The sequence below is a fragment of the Boleophthalmus pectinirostris genome, unplaced genomic scaffold (assembly GCF_026225935.1).
Source record: "Boleophthalmus pectinirostris isolate CB_2022bp ecotype Guang Dong unplaced genomic scaffold, ASM2622593v1 HiC_scaffold_12, whole genome shotgun sequence".
Classification (NCBI taxonomy): domain Eukaryota; kingdom Metazoa; phylum Chordata; class Actinopteri; order Gobiiformes; family Gobiidae; genus Boleophthalmus; species Boleophthalmus pectinirostris.
The window spans coordinates 33,182,715-33,203,061 of record NW_026571018.1 but is presented as its reverse complement, the minus strand read 5'-3'; the positions used below and the strand labels follow the sequence as shown (position 1 = coordinate 33,203,061).

At 38.5% G+C, this 20,347-nt stretch overlaps 1 protein-coding gene across 1 annotated transcript in view; it reads left to right on the top strand.

The window, feature by feature from the left end:
* Positions 1-20,347, top strand: part of gabra1 (gamma-aminobutyric acid type A receptor subunit alpha1) — a 127,839-nt gene that overhangs the window by 48,276 nt on the left and 59,216 nt on the right. Inside the window, exons 6-8 of the mRNA XM_020938710.1 lie at positions 976-1,196; positions 9,977-10,059; positions 18,587-18,730. Coding sequence (XP_020794369.1) covers positions 976-1,196; positions 9,977-10,059; positions 18,587-18,730 — 448 coding nt within the window. The remainder of the gene's footprint in view (positions 1-975; positions 1,197-9,976; positions 10,060-18,586; positions 18,731-20,347) is intronic.

Genomic DNA, 20,347 nt, shown 5'->3' with positions numbered 1-20,347 from the left:
TCTAGAGGACTAAAGGGGAGAGTGAAGGGGGAAGATGGACAGGTTCTGGAGAACTAAAGGGGAGAGTTTGGGGGGGACAAGGGATGGGGTCTGAAGGACTAAAGTGGAGAGTTTGCGGGGAGAATTGGCTGTTTTTACAGGACTAAAGGGCAGAATAACGGCGAGAAGGGGCTGTTTATCAAGGACTAAAGGGGAGACTGAGGGGGAGGAGGGGTGGGGTCTGGAGGACTAAAGGGGATAATGAACTCTGTTAGAAGACAGTATCAATTACCTGAACAAACAGTGACTGGGAACCATATAGAGTGCTACTAAAATCATTTATAGTTTACTGTTTTGTCTTACTTTTATAAAATTTTTAACCATGTTTTAACAGTGTTCACTCATCAGTAGTTGTATTTTCATTCATGTTCAATCCTGTAGAGGTTCCAAATTTGAGGTTTGAGTGCAAAGAAAATTTAAGTTTTCACCTACCCCCTATCTCCGCCCACTGCTCTGTGTTTAAGTGTGATTAGTTTAAAAATTCAGACTCCAGCTCTTACATGTAGTGTTCAAACATGTCACAAAGCCATTTTTCAGCAATAAAAAAACATGAAGTGAAATTCTGTTGCTTGCTTTGGTGAAAAGTCATTAAGAGTTATGAAGTTTTGAAAAGGAAAATGATGAACTAATTTCTAAAGTCGTTATAGATCAATATTGTGGTTTACAATGAACAAAATGTAAAATAACAATCTATATGTGTGATAGTTAAATGACCCATATTACTTTTCATGACATCACAAGGTGGAACAGAGCATTTTGAGCTTGGGAGATGAAGATAGACTAATAAATCCGGGTTATTCAAGCATGTGGGAGTGAAACAAAACACAACTCCTGTTATGCTTTTTTTGTGTAGTAGATCACTTTTAAATACTATATACCCAAAAAGTGTCTGATCTAATCTAATATTTTCTTTCTTCCCAATTGCGCCCCCTGTAGGAGTACACCATAGACGTGTTCTTCAGACAGAGCTGGAAGGACGAGCGGCTAAAGTTCAAAGGTCCCATGGCTGTGCTTCGTCTCAATAACCTGATGGCGAGCAAGATCTGGACCCCGGACACGTTCTTCCACAACGGCAAGAAGTCTGTGGCCCACAACATGACCATGCCCAACAAGCTGCTGCGCATCACGGAGGAGGGCACTCTGCTCTACACTATGAGGTGACAATCATCCACCACATTCTTATAGCACTAGGCCTGTCATAACTGTGGGTAGCCTATACTGCAGTGTTTCCCAAAGTTTTTTTCTATGGGACCCATATTTTAAAAGTCACAAAACTTCACAACCCAAGTCAATAGACACTATTCGTAAATCACAAACTAAAGGTGGATTTGAGCATTATTGAAGATTATGAGGATATTTTATTGTTGAACTGAGTGATCGTGTCTGTGAACAATCAGTATTACTCAAGTTTTAAACAATGAAAAAGTCATTAAAGCAGAAATAAAAGGATCCATAAGTCGCCGATTTGGACATTAAATGTAGTCCATTTCTTTTTCCTTTTTAACATTCATTTGAACCAGAAATATTGGAACAAAACAAAAATAAAATTATTACAAAAAGATTAGAAATTATAAAAAACATGTCTTAAAATTTCAACATGTGTCAGAACTGTATATTGCAGACCTTCATGCAGATCGTGACAAGGCGACCCCAAAAAAAAAAATCTTTTGCGACCCACCTGAGGGCCGTGACCTTGTCTTTGGGAAACAATGCTATATTGTATGGATTTATTACTGGGTTTAATATTAAGATAAGTAAATTTGCGCAAGTTCACATTGTTTAGCAAAGTATGTGCATGTGTATTCAAACAAAAAGACCATTTATACCTCATGATAATTTATGCATATAACAAAATGACTAAACCCAATACAATACAAAATCATCTCTATACTGGGTAAAGCTGGGTAAATACTTAACAATTGATTATTAAAAAAAAAAAAAAAAGAAAGAAAGGAAAAAAAAAAATATGGGATGGGTACTGTTTTCAATACCAGTACCTTAACTATACCTGCTTTTCGATACCGGTACGTTTTTTTTTGTTTTTTTTTTTGCCAGTTTTTTAATGTAATTTTTTTTTTTTTTTAATGGCCAATCTTTAAAAAAAACAAAAAAAAAAAAAAAAAAAAAAAACACTTCCAATCCTTCAGTTACATTATAAATATGATAACTGGTTATACAATGTTAAGTTATAACTCAAAACAAATGCGCATGCAAATGAACCATATCTAACTTAAAGATGCATTGTGTAACTTTGCTGGTGGAGGGCCTGTCAAAAGCTTTTCTCCATGCAGATGTTATTGCTTTGTCTGGAATGTTCCACAGTATGGTATTAAATCTTTGTATATTATGGGGACCAAACTAGACCAAGTTACAGGTCAGATCTGTGGAGAGACGACCCCACTCGCAGTCAAAATGCCTGTATTTCAAGGTATTTTTGTACAATAAAAGCACCTGTAATTGAATAAATGTAAAGTAGATCTGTTTAATGTCATACTGTGCAACATTCTAAGTACAGCAATGACATCTCCATAGAAACAAGAAATCCACAATGCACCTATAACTATCAGCATTTATCGGTGTTGGTATTTGCTGGACTTTTTCAGACAGTTCCTCTCTGGAGCTGAGTTTCAGTGCCCAGCTCTAATTTTCACACAGACATCCAAACCCTAAAATGCTTTATTTTTCAGAAAAATGACAAAAACAGACTTTTTACGTTTCTCCAGGAGTTTGCTCCCCTGTTTCCGTGGGTAAAAGTACTCTTATACATCATGGTCAGGAGTTTAAACTGCTGTACAGCGTGTATTTTTATCGTACTTTGTCATTTTCACATTGTGGCAAAAATACAATTGTTTAACACAGGCCTGATTTATGGCTGTGGAGACAGGGCTTGACAGGGCCGGACCTGAAGATAAGGTACTAGGCTTGATTTTCGAAGCTCACATGATGTTTTGCTGTAGTGACGGTAACAATAAGGACGACCAAAAGCTCAACTCTGCCCTATCTGACCAACACCATTCCACCGACTCCGTTAACCAACCCTTCCAACCCTGACGCTGCACTAGAGGACAATGCTGGTGTAGTGGGTTAAGCAGTCTTACTCCAACCAGAAGGGTGCTGGTTCAAACTTTATCGGAGCAGCTAATGGAAGTGTGCTTTTTTGAAATCTCAATTTGAATGTACAAAATATTTCTGTAAGTAAAAAAGAGTAAACACCGCAGTACATTCAGCATTTAAGTTTTAATGTAATAATATTTGACCAATAATTTCTATTTGTATTTATTTATTTATTATTTGCAAAAACAGCCAGACTCACTATGCAAAATCAACTTTTCAGAGCTTGTTATAGTTTTTTTCGAGGTTGTATTTGGAGTGATTCGTCCATGTTTGAGTCATCTTTAATCATTTATTTTCAAGACGTCATATTTCTAATCTCATTGGGCACCGCAGTTTTCTAACGTTGAAGTCAGCTGACCCGTTTCTTTTATTTTGTTGTTTTAGATAAATATTGAAAGTTGCAAATTATAACATAGGCTACGTTCAGACTGCAGCCGGAAGTGACCAAAACCTGATTTTTTTTGGCCCTATGTGACCTGTATTTTAGTGATTTTTTTCAAATGTGACCCAGGCCATTTGGATATGTGCTCCTAAAACTGATACATATCTGATCTTTTGACATGTGACTTCAGTCTGAACGGCCAGGTCACATTCATACCACCTACAGGTCAGGCTCAGAGTTTAGTCAGTGGACAGAAAGCGAGGTTAGTGAGTTTATTCATATTCGGGTGGATCGCTGTGTTCAGGCCAAACTGGAAGGGTCTTATTGGAACCGGAAAGTTTTTGAAATGATTGCCAAAGAAATAAGTAATAAGAGTGCGGCTACAGGCGGTCCTGGCTCCAGTGTCAACAAAAAATAAAGAGCCTGCGAGCTAAATTACAAGGAGGCTAAAGGCTCAAACAAACGAAGCGGCCGTGGACGTGTAACATGTCCATTTGAAAAAGAAATGGACCGTATTTTGGGAGGCCACCCCAGCGTTTAGGCGACTTCCATAAACACTGAGCAGACTCTGTGGTTGTGATGTCATTGTGTCTTCTAATGCACATGTGAGACACTTTTGGGGCGTTTAAAGTTCACACTGGAGATCACATACAAGTCGCATTAAATTGGAAATGTGAACGACCTCGCAAAAAAATCTGATTTTACAAAAAAAATCCAAATTGAGCATTAAGCCCCGCAGTCTGAATGAAGTCATAATGATCCACGGGTGTCATAGATTGTAACTGTCCAACGAGGTTTATTTGGTCTTTCGATAATTTATGTTCTTAGGTTATTTTTTCAGTCCAAGAGTTTGTTTTCATACCTGACAGGTTGGACTGCTCGCTAGCGCTCTTCCTCAGAGTGGTCACTTGATGTTGCTGTGACGTGTATAAACCGAGGCGAGGGGGCTTTTTTACTCTCACACACCTGGGATACTGTCCTGTGGAGGTCGGACTGGAGATGGCGCTGTCATCCTGCCTCAACCGGTAGGAAGACTGCGCCAAAACCTGTATAAATCAGCTGACCGGACGCGTCACAGCAACATCACGTGACCACTCTGAGGAAGAGCGCTAGTGAGCAGCCGAAACTGTCAGGTATGAAAACAAACTCTTGGTCTGAAAAAAGAACCTAATAACATAGATTATAACCAGTGTTGGGAAGGTTACTTTTAAAATGTATTCCCCTACAGATTACAGATTACATACCCCAAAATGTAGTTTGTAACATAATCCATTAAATTACTTAAAGTGAGTAACATAATCTGAATACTTTGGATTACTTGATATTGTCATGCTTTTTAAAACTACATGAATGTAGCAACCACATCCTGCAAATTCTTCCTTGCTTTCTATATGAGGTCACTGCTGCCTTAAACTATGTCCACCCTACAGTTAGGTGTCATATTGTTTAGACCTGGTTTAGTCTTAGTTTAGACTTGGTTTTAGACCTGGTTTTAGTCCTGATTTTAGTCCTGGTTTAGTCCTGGTTTAGTCCTGGTATAGTCCTGGATTTAGACCTTGTTTTAGTTCTGGTTTTAGTCCTGGTTTAGCCCAAAATGTGAAAACAGGAAAATACCGCCATGGAATCAGTAACAGTAACTGTAACTGAATACAGTTACTCATAATTTGTATTCTGATTACGTAACGCTGGAATCAATCAATCAATCAAACTTTATTTATAAAGCACTTTTCATACAAAAATGTAACACAAAGTGCTTTACACAGATTAAAAACAATCCCACATTTCCACCCACCCACCAACCCAACTCCCACAGCTGCCCGACTCGACACAACCAAACATCACAGACACCCAAACAGCCAAACCCCCCCCCCCCCACCACACACACACACACACACACACATTAACCTGCTAAAATACATAAAACGACACATAGTAAAATGTGAGGCTGAATACAGGCGAACCAGTTGAGAAAGCACCATCAGAGGAGCCGTCTACATCAGGAGCAGAGAGAACAATGGAACATGTAATCTGTTACTCCCCAACACTGATTATAACTATATAGTGGACATGAGTACAATATGTGTTTTTTAAGGACAGTACTGTGGTATTAGTTGTATTGTTTGCTACTGGGGAAAATCAAAACCCTAAAAGTTGGAACAGTGCATCCCTAATACCCACACAGAGTGATATTAACCGTAACTAAAGCCTAGTGTTAGCCTCAGCATGTGGTTTGGGGCGGAGGGGAGCGGTGTCTGGGGGCGGAGCTTGTGCCGTTGTCACAGATGAGCGCGATGAGGGATGGATGGGAGATTAGTGTGTCATGGGTGGCCTGACATGCTGTTTTTCAAGCGAGCTGTCAGAAAAGACACAAGCCCACGGCTCAAGGAAGTGGAGCGTTCAGGGGCTGTGGAATAAATGAGAAACGAGATGCTTTTTGACAACGGTTGGTGCCAAGAGACTTCAGGGACAAAAGTCACAGTCTATGATGTATAGTTCATGTATACTTAATCACACACGGTGTGCTGATGATATACTACACATTATACTTGCATTAGTCCATGAAGTAGTAGAAGTGGCAGTAGTTAGTGTAGTACAGTTGTTATAAAACTAGCAGTAATAGTAAAAACAGTAGCAGTAGTAGTGGTAGTAGTAGTAGTAGTAGTAGTAGTAAGTAGTAGTAGTAGTAGTAGTAGTAGTAACAGTAGTAGTAGTAGTAGTAGTAGCAGTAACAGTAGTAGTAGTAGTAGTAGTAGTAGTAACAGTAGTAGTAGTAGTAGTAGTACAGTAGTAGTAGTAGTAGTAGTAAGTAGTAGTAGTAGTAACTAGTAGTAGTAGTAGTAGTAGTACAGTAGTAGTAGTAGTAGTAGTAGTAGTAGTAGTAGTAGTAACAGTAGTAGTAGTGGTAGTAACAGTAGTAGTAGTTAGTAGTAGTAGTAGTAGTAGTACAGTAGTAGTAGTAGTAGTAGTAACAGTAGTAGTACAGTAGTAGTAGTAGTAGTAACAGTAGTAACAGTAGTAGTAGTAGTAGTAGTAGTAGTAGTAGTAGTAGTAGTAACAGTAGTAGTAGTAGTAGTAGTAGTAGTAGTAGTAGTAGTAGTAACAGTAGTAGTAGTAGTAGTAGTAACAGTAGTAGTACAGTAGTAGTAGTAGTAGTAGTAGTAGTAGTAGTACAGTAGTAGCAGTAGTAGTAGTAGTAGTAGTAGTAGTAGTAGTAGTAGTAGTAGTAGTAGCAGTACTTGACCTGTAGTATAGTTAAAAGTATAGTAAAAGTAGCAGTAGTAAAAACAGTAGCTATTAACAGCAGCAGCGGCAGTGTTAGTAGTAGTAGTAAAAGTAATAGTGGTAGTAGTAGTTGCAGTAACAGTAGTAGTAACAGCAGTAATTGAGGTCACATCATAGTTTATGTGTACTTATACACAGAACGTAGACATTATACTAATTAAAGTAGTAGTAGTAGTAGTATCAATAGCAGTAGTAGCAGTAGCAGTACTCGGCATATAGTATAGTTAAAAGTAGCAGTAGTAAAAACAGTAGCAGTGGCTATAACAGCAGCAGCAGCAGTAGCAGTAGTAGTAGTAGTAGTAGTAGTAGTAGTAGTAGTAATGACAGTATGGGGTTTACATTACGTTGTCCATTGTTTGTTTTTTTTTTCTCGAAGTCCAAGTTTTTTGAGAACATTTGACTGGTAGCAATCCTTGAAGGCACAGATAAAAAACAAAAAAAAAAAAAAAACTAAACATTGAAATAAGTGATCCACAATTCTTTTAATTTTAATTTAGTAGCAGTAGTTGATGCTGTAAGAAAGTACACATAAAAAAAAAAAAAAAAAGATGTGAGAACTCCTGAATAGAGTTCTGTGTGCACTTCTCTGATAGCAAGTGTAACTGTTCAGAGGTAAAAGAATGTAAATTGATTATAGGCATTTAATATTTTAACGCTGTGGGTTTAAAAGGCGCTGTACCGGAATTTTACCATCTTAAAAATGTAGAAAAACAAAAGTAATTCAGTTTCCAGTGGTCCAAAATTCCTCAAATTATTAACTTTGAGGGTTTACAAATGCTTTTTCACAACAGAGTGCACAACAGCAGTAAAGTTAACAACAGCTAGCATGCTAACACACACTTCCTGATGCAGACAGATGCACTCGGCAGTCTCATTTTGACCTCATGAGCTGCTTATATAACACATCTGTACAATAGCTTTAACATTGTGGGTTTAGTACAATAATCTACGCCCTCATTTCTGCTCATTGCTCGTCTACGTTTTCTTTCTATATTAGTTGTTAATAATTTGCTATTTGGGTCATTTTCAAATGTCAGTGCGTTAAATGCTATGTGCCTGAAAACGCGCCACTGTTTTGAAGTGTTATTTGCAGAAGCTTTAAGTAACACGATGGTTCAACTGAACCGTAAAACATTTCCAGTCAAACAGTACTAAAATACACACGATAATGTCAGTGAGTAGGGCGACAACGATTAATCAGCAAATCTTGACTAGTCATGGTTATTTTGGTATGAATAAAAAAAATAAATAAATAAAAATCTTCCCTAACCCTAACCATAACTGCTATCGTGATCTGCAGCTACCCATCAGAAGTGCCGACAACTTCACTGATCTTTGTTGTGATGGCGTTTATGGCATCATCATCGTCATTTTAGCCTGCGTTCAGACTTTAGCCTGAAGTGACCCAAATCCAATTTTTTGGCTTCTATGTGACCTGTATCCGATCTTTTATTGACAGTCTGAACGACACAGATCCGATTTTTTCAAATGCGACCCAGGCCACTTGGATATGTGCTCCTGAAACCGATACATATCCGATCTTTTGACATGTGACTTCAGTGTGAACGGCCAAAGCGCATTCATTCGACCTACACGTTATCAACAAGTCACAAACGTCACTATTCTGCGCTGAAGTAGGCGAAAATTGTTAATGAACTCCGTGTCACTGAAGCGAAGCACATCACCACTCACCACTCTTGGCTACGTCTCCGTCGCCGCATCCACACGTTCCTTTCAACGGACGTCGCTGCCTCTGCCCCACAAAAAGCCACGGCCAAAAACCTCGTCCTTCTCCTTCTCAATCTCCTCCTTAAAACAAGTAAGTTGTTCATGTTCTGGCTCCGGTACGAGAGGAACTTTAAAATCTCCAGGTGCTCAATGCTCGCGTCCATGTTTGAACAACTTCCGTAAACACAGAGCACGCTCGCTGCGGTTGACGTCATCGTGTCTCCAGTGCACATGCGGGACACTTTCGGGCCGTTTAACGTTCACACAGGCGATCGCATACAAGTGGCATTTAATTGGAAATGTGAACGACCTCGCAAAAACATCGGATTTCACAAAAAAATCTGAATTGAGCGTTAAGCCCTGCTGTCTGAACGTAGCCTTAGATGTCCAAATTACGACATAATGATGTGATGTAATGAAAATAAAATCATCAACTACTAAAATAATTGTTAGTTGCTGTATCAGTGATATTGAGACAACACTGGTTTTGTTGCATGAAAAAATATATACACTACGGGTCAAAAGATTTAGAACACCCTAATTTTTCCATTTATTTATTGCAATTCAGGTTGTGCAAGTTCAATGAAGAGCTTGAGGTAAAAAAAAAAAAAAAAAAAGATAGATAAAAGATAACAAAACACAAGTCCAAGCTCTGCCAAAACTACCTCAGGAATAAAGAACAAGATGATGAGCTTGAAAACATGGAGTGTCCAGCAAGCACAGTGTCCAGACTTAAACCCCATGGAGCTGGTTTGGGATGAACTGGACAGAAGAGTGAAGCAACCTACAAGTGCCACACATTTATGGAAACTTCTGCAACAGACTTGGGAAGAACTTTCTGAAGAATATTTGATTTCTGTTGTAAAAAGAACGAGCCACGAGTGTGTTCAGCTGTTATATGTGCCAAAGGTGGACACTTTCATGAATCAAAAGTTTAAAATACGTTTTGGTCAACAGTAAAACAGTAAAAAACTGGAAAAAGTGTGGTGTTCTAAAACTTTTGACCGGTAGTGTATGTATATATATTTTGTCCTGTTAAATCTACCGCAATCATTATTCATTGTGTATTTTATTATTGGTCACAGTCTTCAACTATTTTCTGTGGACAAAACATGGAAATATCACTACTGAATTGCTATATAAACGTCACTGCAGGAAGCCAACAGTATTTTCACATGCAGTTTTATCTCTTTTATCTGTTTTTTTTTTTTTTTTATTGCAACAAAATGGTCTGCTTTCATATTTGTACACTTTTATATGGAGAAGGTACTTCATTGTTGTGGGACTGAGTTGCCGGGGCTACAACAGGCTGTACGTCTGAATGTCTTTCCCCACTCTTCACCCCCGTTTCACCCTGATCACTGTCGGGTTTAACAAAATCCTTCATGTAAAAAATGCAGTAAAATATATTTGTTTCTATTCTGATTCTAGGTTGACAGTGCGAGCTGAATGCCCCATGCATCTGGAGGACTTCCCGATGGACGCCCATGCTTGTCCGCTCAAGTTTGGCAGCTGTAAGTGACCCATATATGACTACTACTACTACTACTACTACTACTACTACTAAATTCACACACAAGCGCAAAAAACTAGGAATGTCAATGATGAGTCAGTTTATGGAAGGGTTCCATAGTTTCCACAGTATCTATTAATTCAAGAAACGTCTGTCTGTCTGTTTGTTCCACACATAACTCTTGAACTCCTCATCCGATCAATCTCAAATTCAGAGGGTGTCATCCTAATGGTACGGGTGTGTACTGTGCCAATTTTCATGTTGTTATGACAAAAAATGCCAAAGATCTGGTTGCATTAAACTTATGTATCTCCATGGGTCACCAGGCCACGTTGCAGGTCACGTCTGTGGAGAGTCTGTTCACTATAAGAAAGCTTTTTTAAATAAATAAAAAATCTAGAATTGAATAGTAGTATAGAGGTTTAAAGCCATACTGTGGAACTTCCAGGCAATGTTTAAGAAATGAGCTTTTAGCTTCCTACCATGTTATAATGACGTTACTTCATGAAAAACATGCCTGAAGAGTTTTTATGTGTCATCCATGGATGTTTAAGCAATTTAGCGATCTCTCCTGGGCCCTATTTGAACCCTCTTGTAAGATGTTGTCCAATGCTTCGCCCAAGAGCCTACATCACCCATGCTCCAACATGACAATACTCCAAAAATATACAAAAACATGATACAAAACCGTGCACAACAATGTCACAAAGCGATGTGATGTGCAGTAGTTTCATTAGGGAGATGCATGCCGATTGTGTTGTAGTAACGCTCTGAAGGGGGAGTGACTTAGCATGGGTGTAATAGTGTAAAACTGACCTACATCCATGGAGAATGTTCCAAAGATTGGTTTTATCTGTCCATGGAATCAGGTAGCGTGAATTTTGATATCAAGATCTCCCTCAGCGTGACTCCATTAACACTGACAGATACTCACAAGCGACCGATGGCACTGCCCGCCCCGCCCCTCCCTCGCCAGCTGCCCTGACGGGGTGAGCTTGCACGCTAACAGATGTTCTCCCAGAGGATGTATCCGCTCAATACCCCCAGAGCGAGCAGGTTTTACCCCCGTTTTCGACCCAGAAAGACCCAAAAACTCACACAGCACGGAGCCAAAAGCCATGCCAAAAAGATGGTGGCAGGCGTGCGGTGATCAGACAGTGTTTATCCTGCGGCTCCGTGTGACGTCATACCAGCTGCTCCCCGCCGCTGACAGCTATAGGGCAATGTGGCGTAAAAAAAAAAAAAAAATGTCCAAAAACAGATTCTCGTGTTAGAAACTCCGCCATTCAGCCAACAAGCTCAAACTATTGTGGTATTGTATCGACAAAAGTCTCACAATAATATCATGGACCATCACAATATATCAAACTATAAGTCTCGTAAGATATAGTGCTGCAATATAGGTACAAACTACATAGACCATGATCCTTTGCTCCGTTTCAGTGCCAATTACATGAAGAAATAATCGTTACAAGCACTTTTAAATCTTAATTCTTTGGATTATGACAGAACCAAAGTCTTGGAAAGGAAAAAGGAAAAAGTAGCATTCACAATTTTGTTTGTTTGTTCGTCTCCACAAAATATCGCAATAAATATCGAACCGTGAGATGTATATCGTGAAAATATTGTACCGAGAGATTTGGATACCGTTACATCCCTACAAGTCAGAGGTCAGATCTGTGGAGAGGCGACCCTGTTCACAGTCAGAATATGTTTTTCTATGTATTTTTGAGCTATAAAACCACCTGTAATTATTATTAAACAACAAAAATTATTAAACATTTCGGGCAAAGAAATTATTTACATAGTGCATCTTTAAGGGAGACAACTATAGGCTACATTATAGGTCAGATCTGTGGAGCAGCAACCTTATTCACAGAGAGAATGATTGTATTTTTGAGCAATTGAAATACCCGTAATGAATAAATGCTAAAAAATTATAGATGTGTTTAATGTCATACCATGGAACAGTCCAGGAAGAACAATAACATCTCCATAGAGACGAGCAGGTAATAGACCCTCCGCCAGAAAAGCTGCACAATGCATCTTTAATAACAAATTTTCACAACATGGACGAAGTGGGTATTTCGTTCTGTAACTTGTCAGTAGCTCTCACAAACCGTTGGGTGCAGAGTTAATATAAATTTTTTTTTTTTAGATGACAATGTGAAAGTTGATGGATCGCGTATACTTCCGGGTTGATAAGAAATTTAAAAAAAAATTCTTATTAGCTCCTGACAGTGGTCTTATATCTTTCAGGGGAAAGACACAAAATTCTACTCACTCTCAAAAAAAAAAAAAAAAAAAAGTCACCTGTCACAACAACAAATTTTCAAGTACGAAAAAAGTGAAACTAATTTATGCCACTTACACAATAACCCTAAAGCAAAATGATCCCAAAAAACTATTGCACATGTATGGATAAAAACCTGAACTGCAATGTCATGTAATCGTAGTTTTCATGTTCATAGCTACATTCTACTTTCTGTTCCGTAAAGAATGGCAATTCCAGGGCTAAAAGCATCCAAATGATTCTAGTGAAGGTGGATGGAGTTTAAAAACATGGTGTAGTGCTTCTTTTATTACCATATGACTTCACAAGGTGGAACAAAACACAACTCCTGGAATGTTTTTGATGAGGAAACAGCATTATAACATACTAGTACCGTACTTTTGGACAATAAGGCGCAGAATCAATAATATTGAATTCTCTCGTCTATTTTCATACATAAGGTGCACCGGATTATAAGGCGCATTAAGCAAAACAAAGGGACGACACTTGAAACTGATCCTTAGTCCAGGCATCCACGATCCATTTGCAGATTGTGGAGTAATTCGCCCGGCGTTGCCTCTCTGTCTTGGTGAATGTGGATTATGAATGTGAATGCGGGTGGATCATTTAAGTTAGGTTTTTTTTTATTTCCTACGTGGACGACTCAAATTTACACTGAGCAATAATGTGTTTAATGCAGCTTTGCACACGTTTGTTTACATTTTACATAAACAAATCTTAAAACCACCTGGCTAATCTGCATAAACAAAACAGCTCGCCCCCTGTTCTCCAGTGTGGTCAGCTTTTGTTGGAGTAAGGACCATAAATTGGGCTTTACTCCGCGAGGTTCCTGACTACAGTCGCCGTAATACTTGACAATCCATCAAGCGGTACGGCTTCGTAGTTTACCAAAGTCGTACTAAAACATTTTGACAGATTTTTGAACGCCGTGTACCACTTAAAATTGGTTCGAGGTCAGTAAGCACAACCAGAATTAATATATAAGGAGCACTGGATTATAAATAATTATATATTTATATTATTTTATTGATTATAGTATTGATATTATATATCACTGTCAATATTTGAGAAAATAAAAGGATTTTAAATTTGCCTTATAGTCCGAAAAATACAGTATATCAGAAAATAACATGATCTGGCTTTAATGTACCCTTAGCCATTCAAGTTAATAAAAAAGACTGATCCAAAAATAGTACTTTTTATTTTACTCATTGTGGCAGTACTTATACTTGAGTGCATTTTAGTATTGAGTACAAATTTCCAGTTCTCTTCCACCACTGCCCAAATATATACAAGTAGCCAATATTAATGACCACGTCCAGACTATTTCCTTGAACACTTCACGCATCATATTCTTAAAAAATAAGATTAACTCCTGCTATTTTCACCAATCATTCCTATTACAATATGCTGCCATAGTTATGCAGTTTCACACAAAGAGAAAAATGGGTGACGTCCCTGTGGAGACAGAGAGATAGAATACAAATGCTGGAAGCTCTTGAATAGGGAGTGAGAGAAAATGATAAAAGACTGGAGGAATGGAGAGAAAATGACATGGATCTCTGAATACGCCTGTGCCACACTGGCTCAGCACGGGGTCCTTTCAGACTCCACTCACTGCCTAAATATTTCAGCTGGTCTGCCTCTGCTGCAGTGCGAGCCCCGGCCATGCTCCTCTGCAGTGCTCCTGACACTGCAGCTCACGACAGGTTGGGTCGCCACGGGAACAAGAAAAAAAAAAAAAAAAAAAGATAAGGATTCCATTGCTTTAAAGTGTAAATGACAGGTTACATAATAATAATAATAATTCTACAAAAAATCGTAGGCAGCTTTTTGTGATTATTGTAGGTGAAGTTTATAAATGGCTGAAATAGGGTGAATTCTGTTATGTAACTGTTAATAGTGTCTCAAGTCAATACAGAACAACTTTGTGTAAAAAAATCAAATAGTATGAGACGTTCAGGGTCAACTACAGTATTTACATGAACTTATACGTCCAACCAGGGTATTGGCTGAACCGATATTTGGAAGCCACTATCCAATAAAGCAAATTTTTTTAATACACTGGGTTTCAAATGACATCACTACATTCTTTAGGTCAATGTTTTTTAATACAGTGGTTCCTCGTTTATCGTGGGGGGTGACGTTCTAAAAATAACCCTCAATAGGCGAAATCCGTGAAGTAGTCAGCTTTATTATTATATATGTTTTAAGGCTGTAAAATCCCTCACCACACACTTTATACACTTTACTCAGCCATGACAGTTACAACCCTTTTTCCATCCTTCTTAAAACTTATTGCTGCTGTCGTCCTTATGTTATTTTCCTCCCAGTAATAGCGCCCTACAGCCGCGTAAATTCTACCTTCCTTCAGCATCCTCAGGAGCCTTTGTCGGTGCAGAAGGTTTCGTCGACATTGTGGGTTTTGTCTGGGAGAAAACTTGCAAACATACAGCACTTCAGAATCACACTGCTAGAGATCCAACATTTATGTAAATTTGGTAAGATGAACACATTCTGTACTGTACAGGAGACACTACACGGAGGAGATTAATTGACAATGGTCTACAGTCCCTTAGCCAATCAGGACGCAGGTGAACCTCGATATATCGAGGGACGACTGTACAGATGGGGGTACAGGTTCAATTAATATTGATAAATTGCAAAAATATGTAAATATGTAATACAGTGAGTTCTTGAGTCTAGTCACTGATAGAAATGATCAGATCCAACATCTGTGAATTCACCTTTTGATTATTTCATGGCAAAGTACAAGGTAATCCATGAGTATACATACATATATATGCACATCAGTATCCTGGTTATGATTGGGTTTTTTTAATATCCCAGTTTCATCATGGTGCGTGTATACACAGTATCCCGGGTTCAGTATCCCGAAAAAGGCAGTATCCTGGTCATGAGAATCCGGAATACTGTAGCAGGTATATTCTGATAGTAACCAGGATAATGTGGCATATGTACACAGTATCCTGAATACTGCCATAACCAGAATATGGCTAATAACCAGGATACTGATGCGCATGTATACGCAATCAATTGGAACATCTACCCGTTGCCCCCATCTGGGAGTATGACATCCTCACATTGTACAATCTGAAAACTGCCAATATGATACCAGTATTGGACCAGTATTAGTCGCCTAGTCAAACTATTGTTTCTGTGGTACATGGAGACTTAAAATACATTATCAACCAAATACAGGCTGAAATATGCCGACTGAACACTTCTAAATACAAATAAAGTCTAGTGTTGGATTAAATTCACAAAGTGGCAGCATGCTGGCTGAACGCCGGGCATTCTCGCCTCACAGAAGGTTCCAGGTTCGATCCTTAGGTCACCCAGGCCTTTCTGTGTGGATTCTGTATGTTCTCCATGTGTCTGGGTGGGTTTCCTTAGGGCACTAATCTTAATCCTATAGCTAAGGGAGTCCTGAACAAGACTAGCTCAAGATCCCTGGATGCAGCATTGTGACATGCATTGCTCTGACAGGTTGCTCCTGAACAGTGGTGTAGTGGGGATTTTATAAGTGGGGCTACGCTTGGCCCCCATCATCCACCTCCAAAAGCCATTCACTCAACTGAAGTAAACCAGGACTGAACCAAGTCTAAACCAGGACTAAACCAGAACTGAACCAGGTCTAAACCAGGACTAATCTTGGACTTGAGAGTGAGAGAGAGAACCCAGAGTCCACGGAGCAGGGTGTCCACAAAGCGCGACTGGGTGACAGCTGCATGGGGTGTGGAGCTTTGCACCGGTCCTTTGGTTTGTGGTCACCCAATGGTCTATACGGGCGCACCTCCGGGCCCGCCCCAACACTTTATCCTGGTTTAGACCTGGTTTAGAACTGATTTAGACCTGGCTTAGTCCTTTTTTAGTCCTGGTTTACTCCTGGTTCAGTCCTGGTTGCTCATGTCGCAGGTCACTATAGGACAGTACTGCAGATATCATGAGCCTATTTTTTTTATAACTCACGTTGGGAGAAGTGGGTGGACAACGTACTCCGTGTACCACGCCCACTAAACCCCTGCTCCTGAAACAGTGAAGGACGGGTCAAATGCAGAGGATAGGAAGACAATAAAGGCTAACCTTAAGCAGATAACAATTACGATTATCAGTATATGACTACGATATATATATATATATATATTTTTTTGTTGTTAAATCATTAAATCAAAAATAAAAAAAATGCCTTCCTTGCACTTTAATCGTTTGTGTATTTAGGATAGAATTTTCCGTGTTGATGGCATAGGTAGAGTTATTCCGTTTTAGAACTCACTCCTTCTTCCATTTGTGTTCTTTTCTTTTCAACTTTTTCCCCACAAACTGCAACTTAACTAATGTAAAACCATGCAGAATATTTACCATAGGTACTACCCCACCAAGCCAAATAATTAGTACTGCATGAAAACCTGTCATGTGTACTTTAAATCCATGTTATTCTGTTAAGATGTTTTGTGTGCTCAAGTCCTAATTTGGAGAAAGAGTTAATGTGACATGACTTGGGAACACCCTTTTGGGAAGATTGTGATGAAAGAGGCAGAGGTAGCATCAGCCATAAAGGGGGAATGAAATGATTAATTACTCAATTGAACCAGACAGGAAGCGCTGAGGAGTAGACAGCACAAGCAGGCGACCTCACTTTCACATTTTTTCCCGTCTTTTCTCTAGTGCTGCACAATTTTGGGAATAAAAAAGAAAAATGTAATTGCACATTTTTCAGAAAAGTGTTTTGATAGTGATTTGAATGGACGCAATTAGGAAATCTCAAAGGCTGCAGTTTTTGAAGTGCCATAATTTCCTCCAAAACAAAACAAATATCCTGTTTTATTATGCACAACATCTGATAACCCTGTAGTTTAGATTTGAAATGTGATGCTTGTATTATTTTGTCAGTTTATACTCTTTTTTTGTCAATTCTTTTGGTGTTTAAAATGGGAACTTTTTGCAGAATCCTATTATTAAAACATAAATCGCAAATCTAACAACAACTAGTGCTTTAACTACCGATATTATTGGTCGATATGTGCACTTGGAGACATATTGGCTTGCTGATATGGGCTGATAGTCGACGTGGGCATGTTATACCTTGTTATAAAGTTTAGACTCTCTATATTATGTTCATTTAATGTAATTTACAGACAGATAAATGTCCTAATATGTGTCCACGCATCAATATTTACCTTCAGGGTTATTTGTCTGTATTTGTGACGCCCTACTGCCCCTGAACGCACCCCCAGATTCAAGTCACTCACTTGTCCTTGTTTACACATGCAGCTTCTGTCGATATGCTGGATAATATTATTTTTACGGACAATCTTTTTGATTCAGGATTGAAAGGACACTTAATAGTGAATACTTGTGATCTGAGAGGTGCCTCTGTGAGCGGTGAGTGTTGCAAATGTGTCGGTTTTGAAGCTACTTTTGGGTCTTTCTAATCGGTTAGCTGCTGTAGCTCCCACACATTATAGACAATAGAACCACACCTAAGTTTTATAATCAATTGAAGATTTATAGTCAATTTTAACACCACTAAATATATCGGCTTTTATATCGGCACCTCCAACTCCTGTTTTACCATATTTTATCATATCGGCTGCAAAAAAATCCATATCTGTCGGGCCCTAGTTCTAACAGTGCACTTCTCAGAGGATAAAACAAACTGTAAATTTCTATCTAATGGTCCTGTATTACACAAAATCGACTGTTGTAAGCTTTAAGCCATGTTATATACCGTTACCTCATCAAAAACAGACCTGGAGTTGTGTTTTGTTTCATTCACACATGTTTGAGTCACTCTTTATTATTAGTCTGTGCATTTTCAAAGCTCAAAATGTTCTGGTCCACCTCATAATGTCATGCAGTGGTAGTTTTGAAGCTGTCTTTTATCTTTAGTTCAGCAGAGATTGGCAGTTCCAGGGCTGAAATGATAAAAATTGATTCTAATGAAGGTGTATGGAGTTTAAAAACACTGTGGAGCTCTTCCTGTATTACCACATGACATCACAATCTGGAACAGGGCGGTTTCAGTTTGAGGGAAGTACTATATATAGCCTAAATATATCCTGACTGGAGTAAAAACACACAGGTACAAAGTGGGTACCGTCACTTTAACGGTTTCTCGCTGTGTTCCAAAAATACAGCTCGGCGGGTTACACATGACTATAGACTGGAGCAGCCGGAGTAATGGATGGCTCTTTTCACTTCGCGTTCACAGATGCGTACACTCGCGCGGAGGTGGTCTACGTGTGGACCAGGGGAGCGGCCCAGTCTGTGGTGGTGGCAGAAGATGGATCCAGATTGAACCAGTACGATCTCATGGGCCAGAGCGTGGACTCCGGAGTGGTACAGTCGAGCACAGGTGAGGAGCACTGATTTATTGGTTCTTTTATACATTCTGACTGCGGGCAAAATGTGTGGGTAAATTTATAAAGAAATGGTATGTTGTATATCAGTTAACAAATCAATAACAAATCTGATGTACTGTATTGCATAGGATTGTATCTAAGTTGTTGTTCTGGAGGTATGCCAAAAGGTTTCTGCGTTTCTAATGGATTGCTGCGTCGAAAATGGTATAAGTAAAACAATCTGAGAGCCAGAATGTTCATCCATCTTCATCTGCTTATCCGGAGGCCAGGTCATGGAAGCAGAATTCTAAACAGGGACTCTCAGACTTATTTCACCCCAGACACTTGCCCAGAACACCTCCCTCAGATGGTTCCTTTCCACGTGGAGGAGCAGTGACTCTACGCCGAGCTCCTCCCATGTGACTGACCCAGCCACAGAACTGACGAAACGAATTTTTACTGCTTTAATCCACGAGACAGAAAAAATATAATTATTTATTTTGGGCAAGTGAGAAATTTGCATTCTTTTACAGTGGAACATAAAACATTAATGAAGTCTTAGCAGAAATAACAAATGAATAAATAAATAAATAATAACAATAATAATATAATAATTGGCCCATAAAGGAGTGGAAAGAAGAAAACTTAATTAATCTCCGAAATTTTCAGACATTTTACATTCAACTATATGAATTATTTACAAGTGCGGACAAAGAGTCACTGTTATAGTTTGGTAACATAACTGTATTTCAATAATACATAAGGAAACCAACAACGGTAAGGAAAATTAAAGATACTAACAATAGTAATGGACAGCACAAACCAGCAACAGTAAGGAAACGACAAGCACAAAGCAGCTCTACAGAAGGCAGTATGTTCTAATATTAAGATCCACTCTCTTTATACTGTGACCAGACCATATGTTTATATAACAACTTGAATTTATGGATATTTTGGCTTTGCTTGAGATGTGTATCCAAGCTATTCCAGACTTTTACACCACATATAGATTATAAACTCAAGCAACTATTTCCAAAATGTATGGTGTTATAATTTATAGAGGTTAACAATTCAATTATATTATTGAATATATTTAAATATTTAAATTTTTATATGAATTATATCATGCCTGTGTTCTCATGGTTGTCAAGGTACGCATTCAAGCAGCATTATTTATTTATTTATGTTTTTAATTGTATGTATTTATTTCAGGCAAGTAAGACATTTACATTCTTTTACAATGGAACATATAACATTAATGAAATCATAAAACAGAAATAGCAACAAAAAATTTGCCCAAAAAGGAATGGGAAGAAGAAAATTTATGTAATCCCACTCCACTTTTCTAATCTTACACAATGAGCTTTCTTTCACAATTTTCAGACATTTTACATTAAACTATATGAACTATTTAGGAATAAAGGGTAAAGGTATAATAAGCTTAAGCTTCAGCCTCCACCTTTTCGGTCTGTGTATGTTAAATGACTGTCTGTGAATTAATGTCAAAATATACCTGTGACCGAAATAAATAAATAAATAATAAATAAATAAATAATAATAATTTACAAGTGCAGACAAGGAGTCACTGTTATAGTTTGGTAACATAACTGTATTGCAATAATAAAATGATA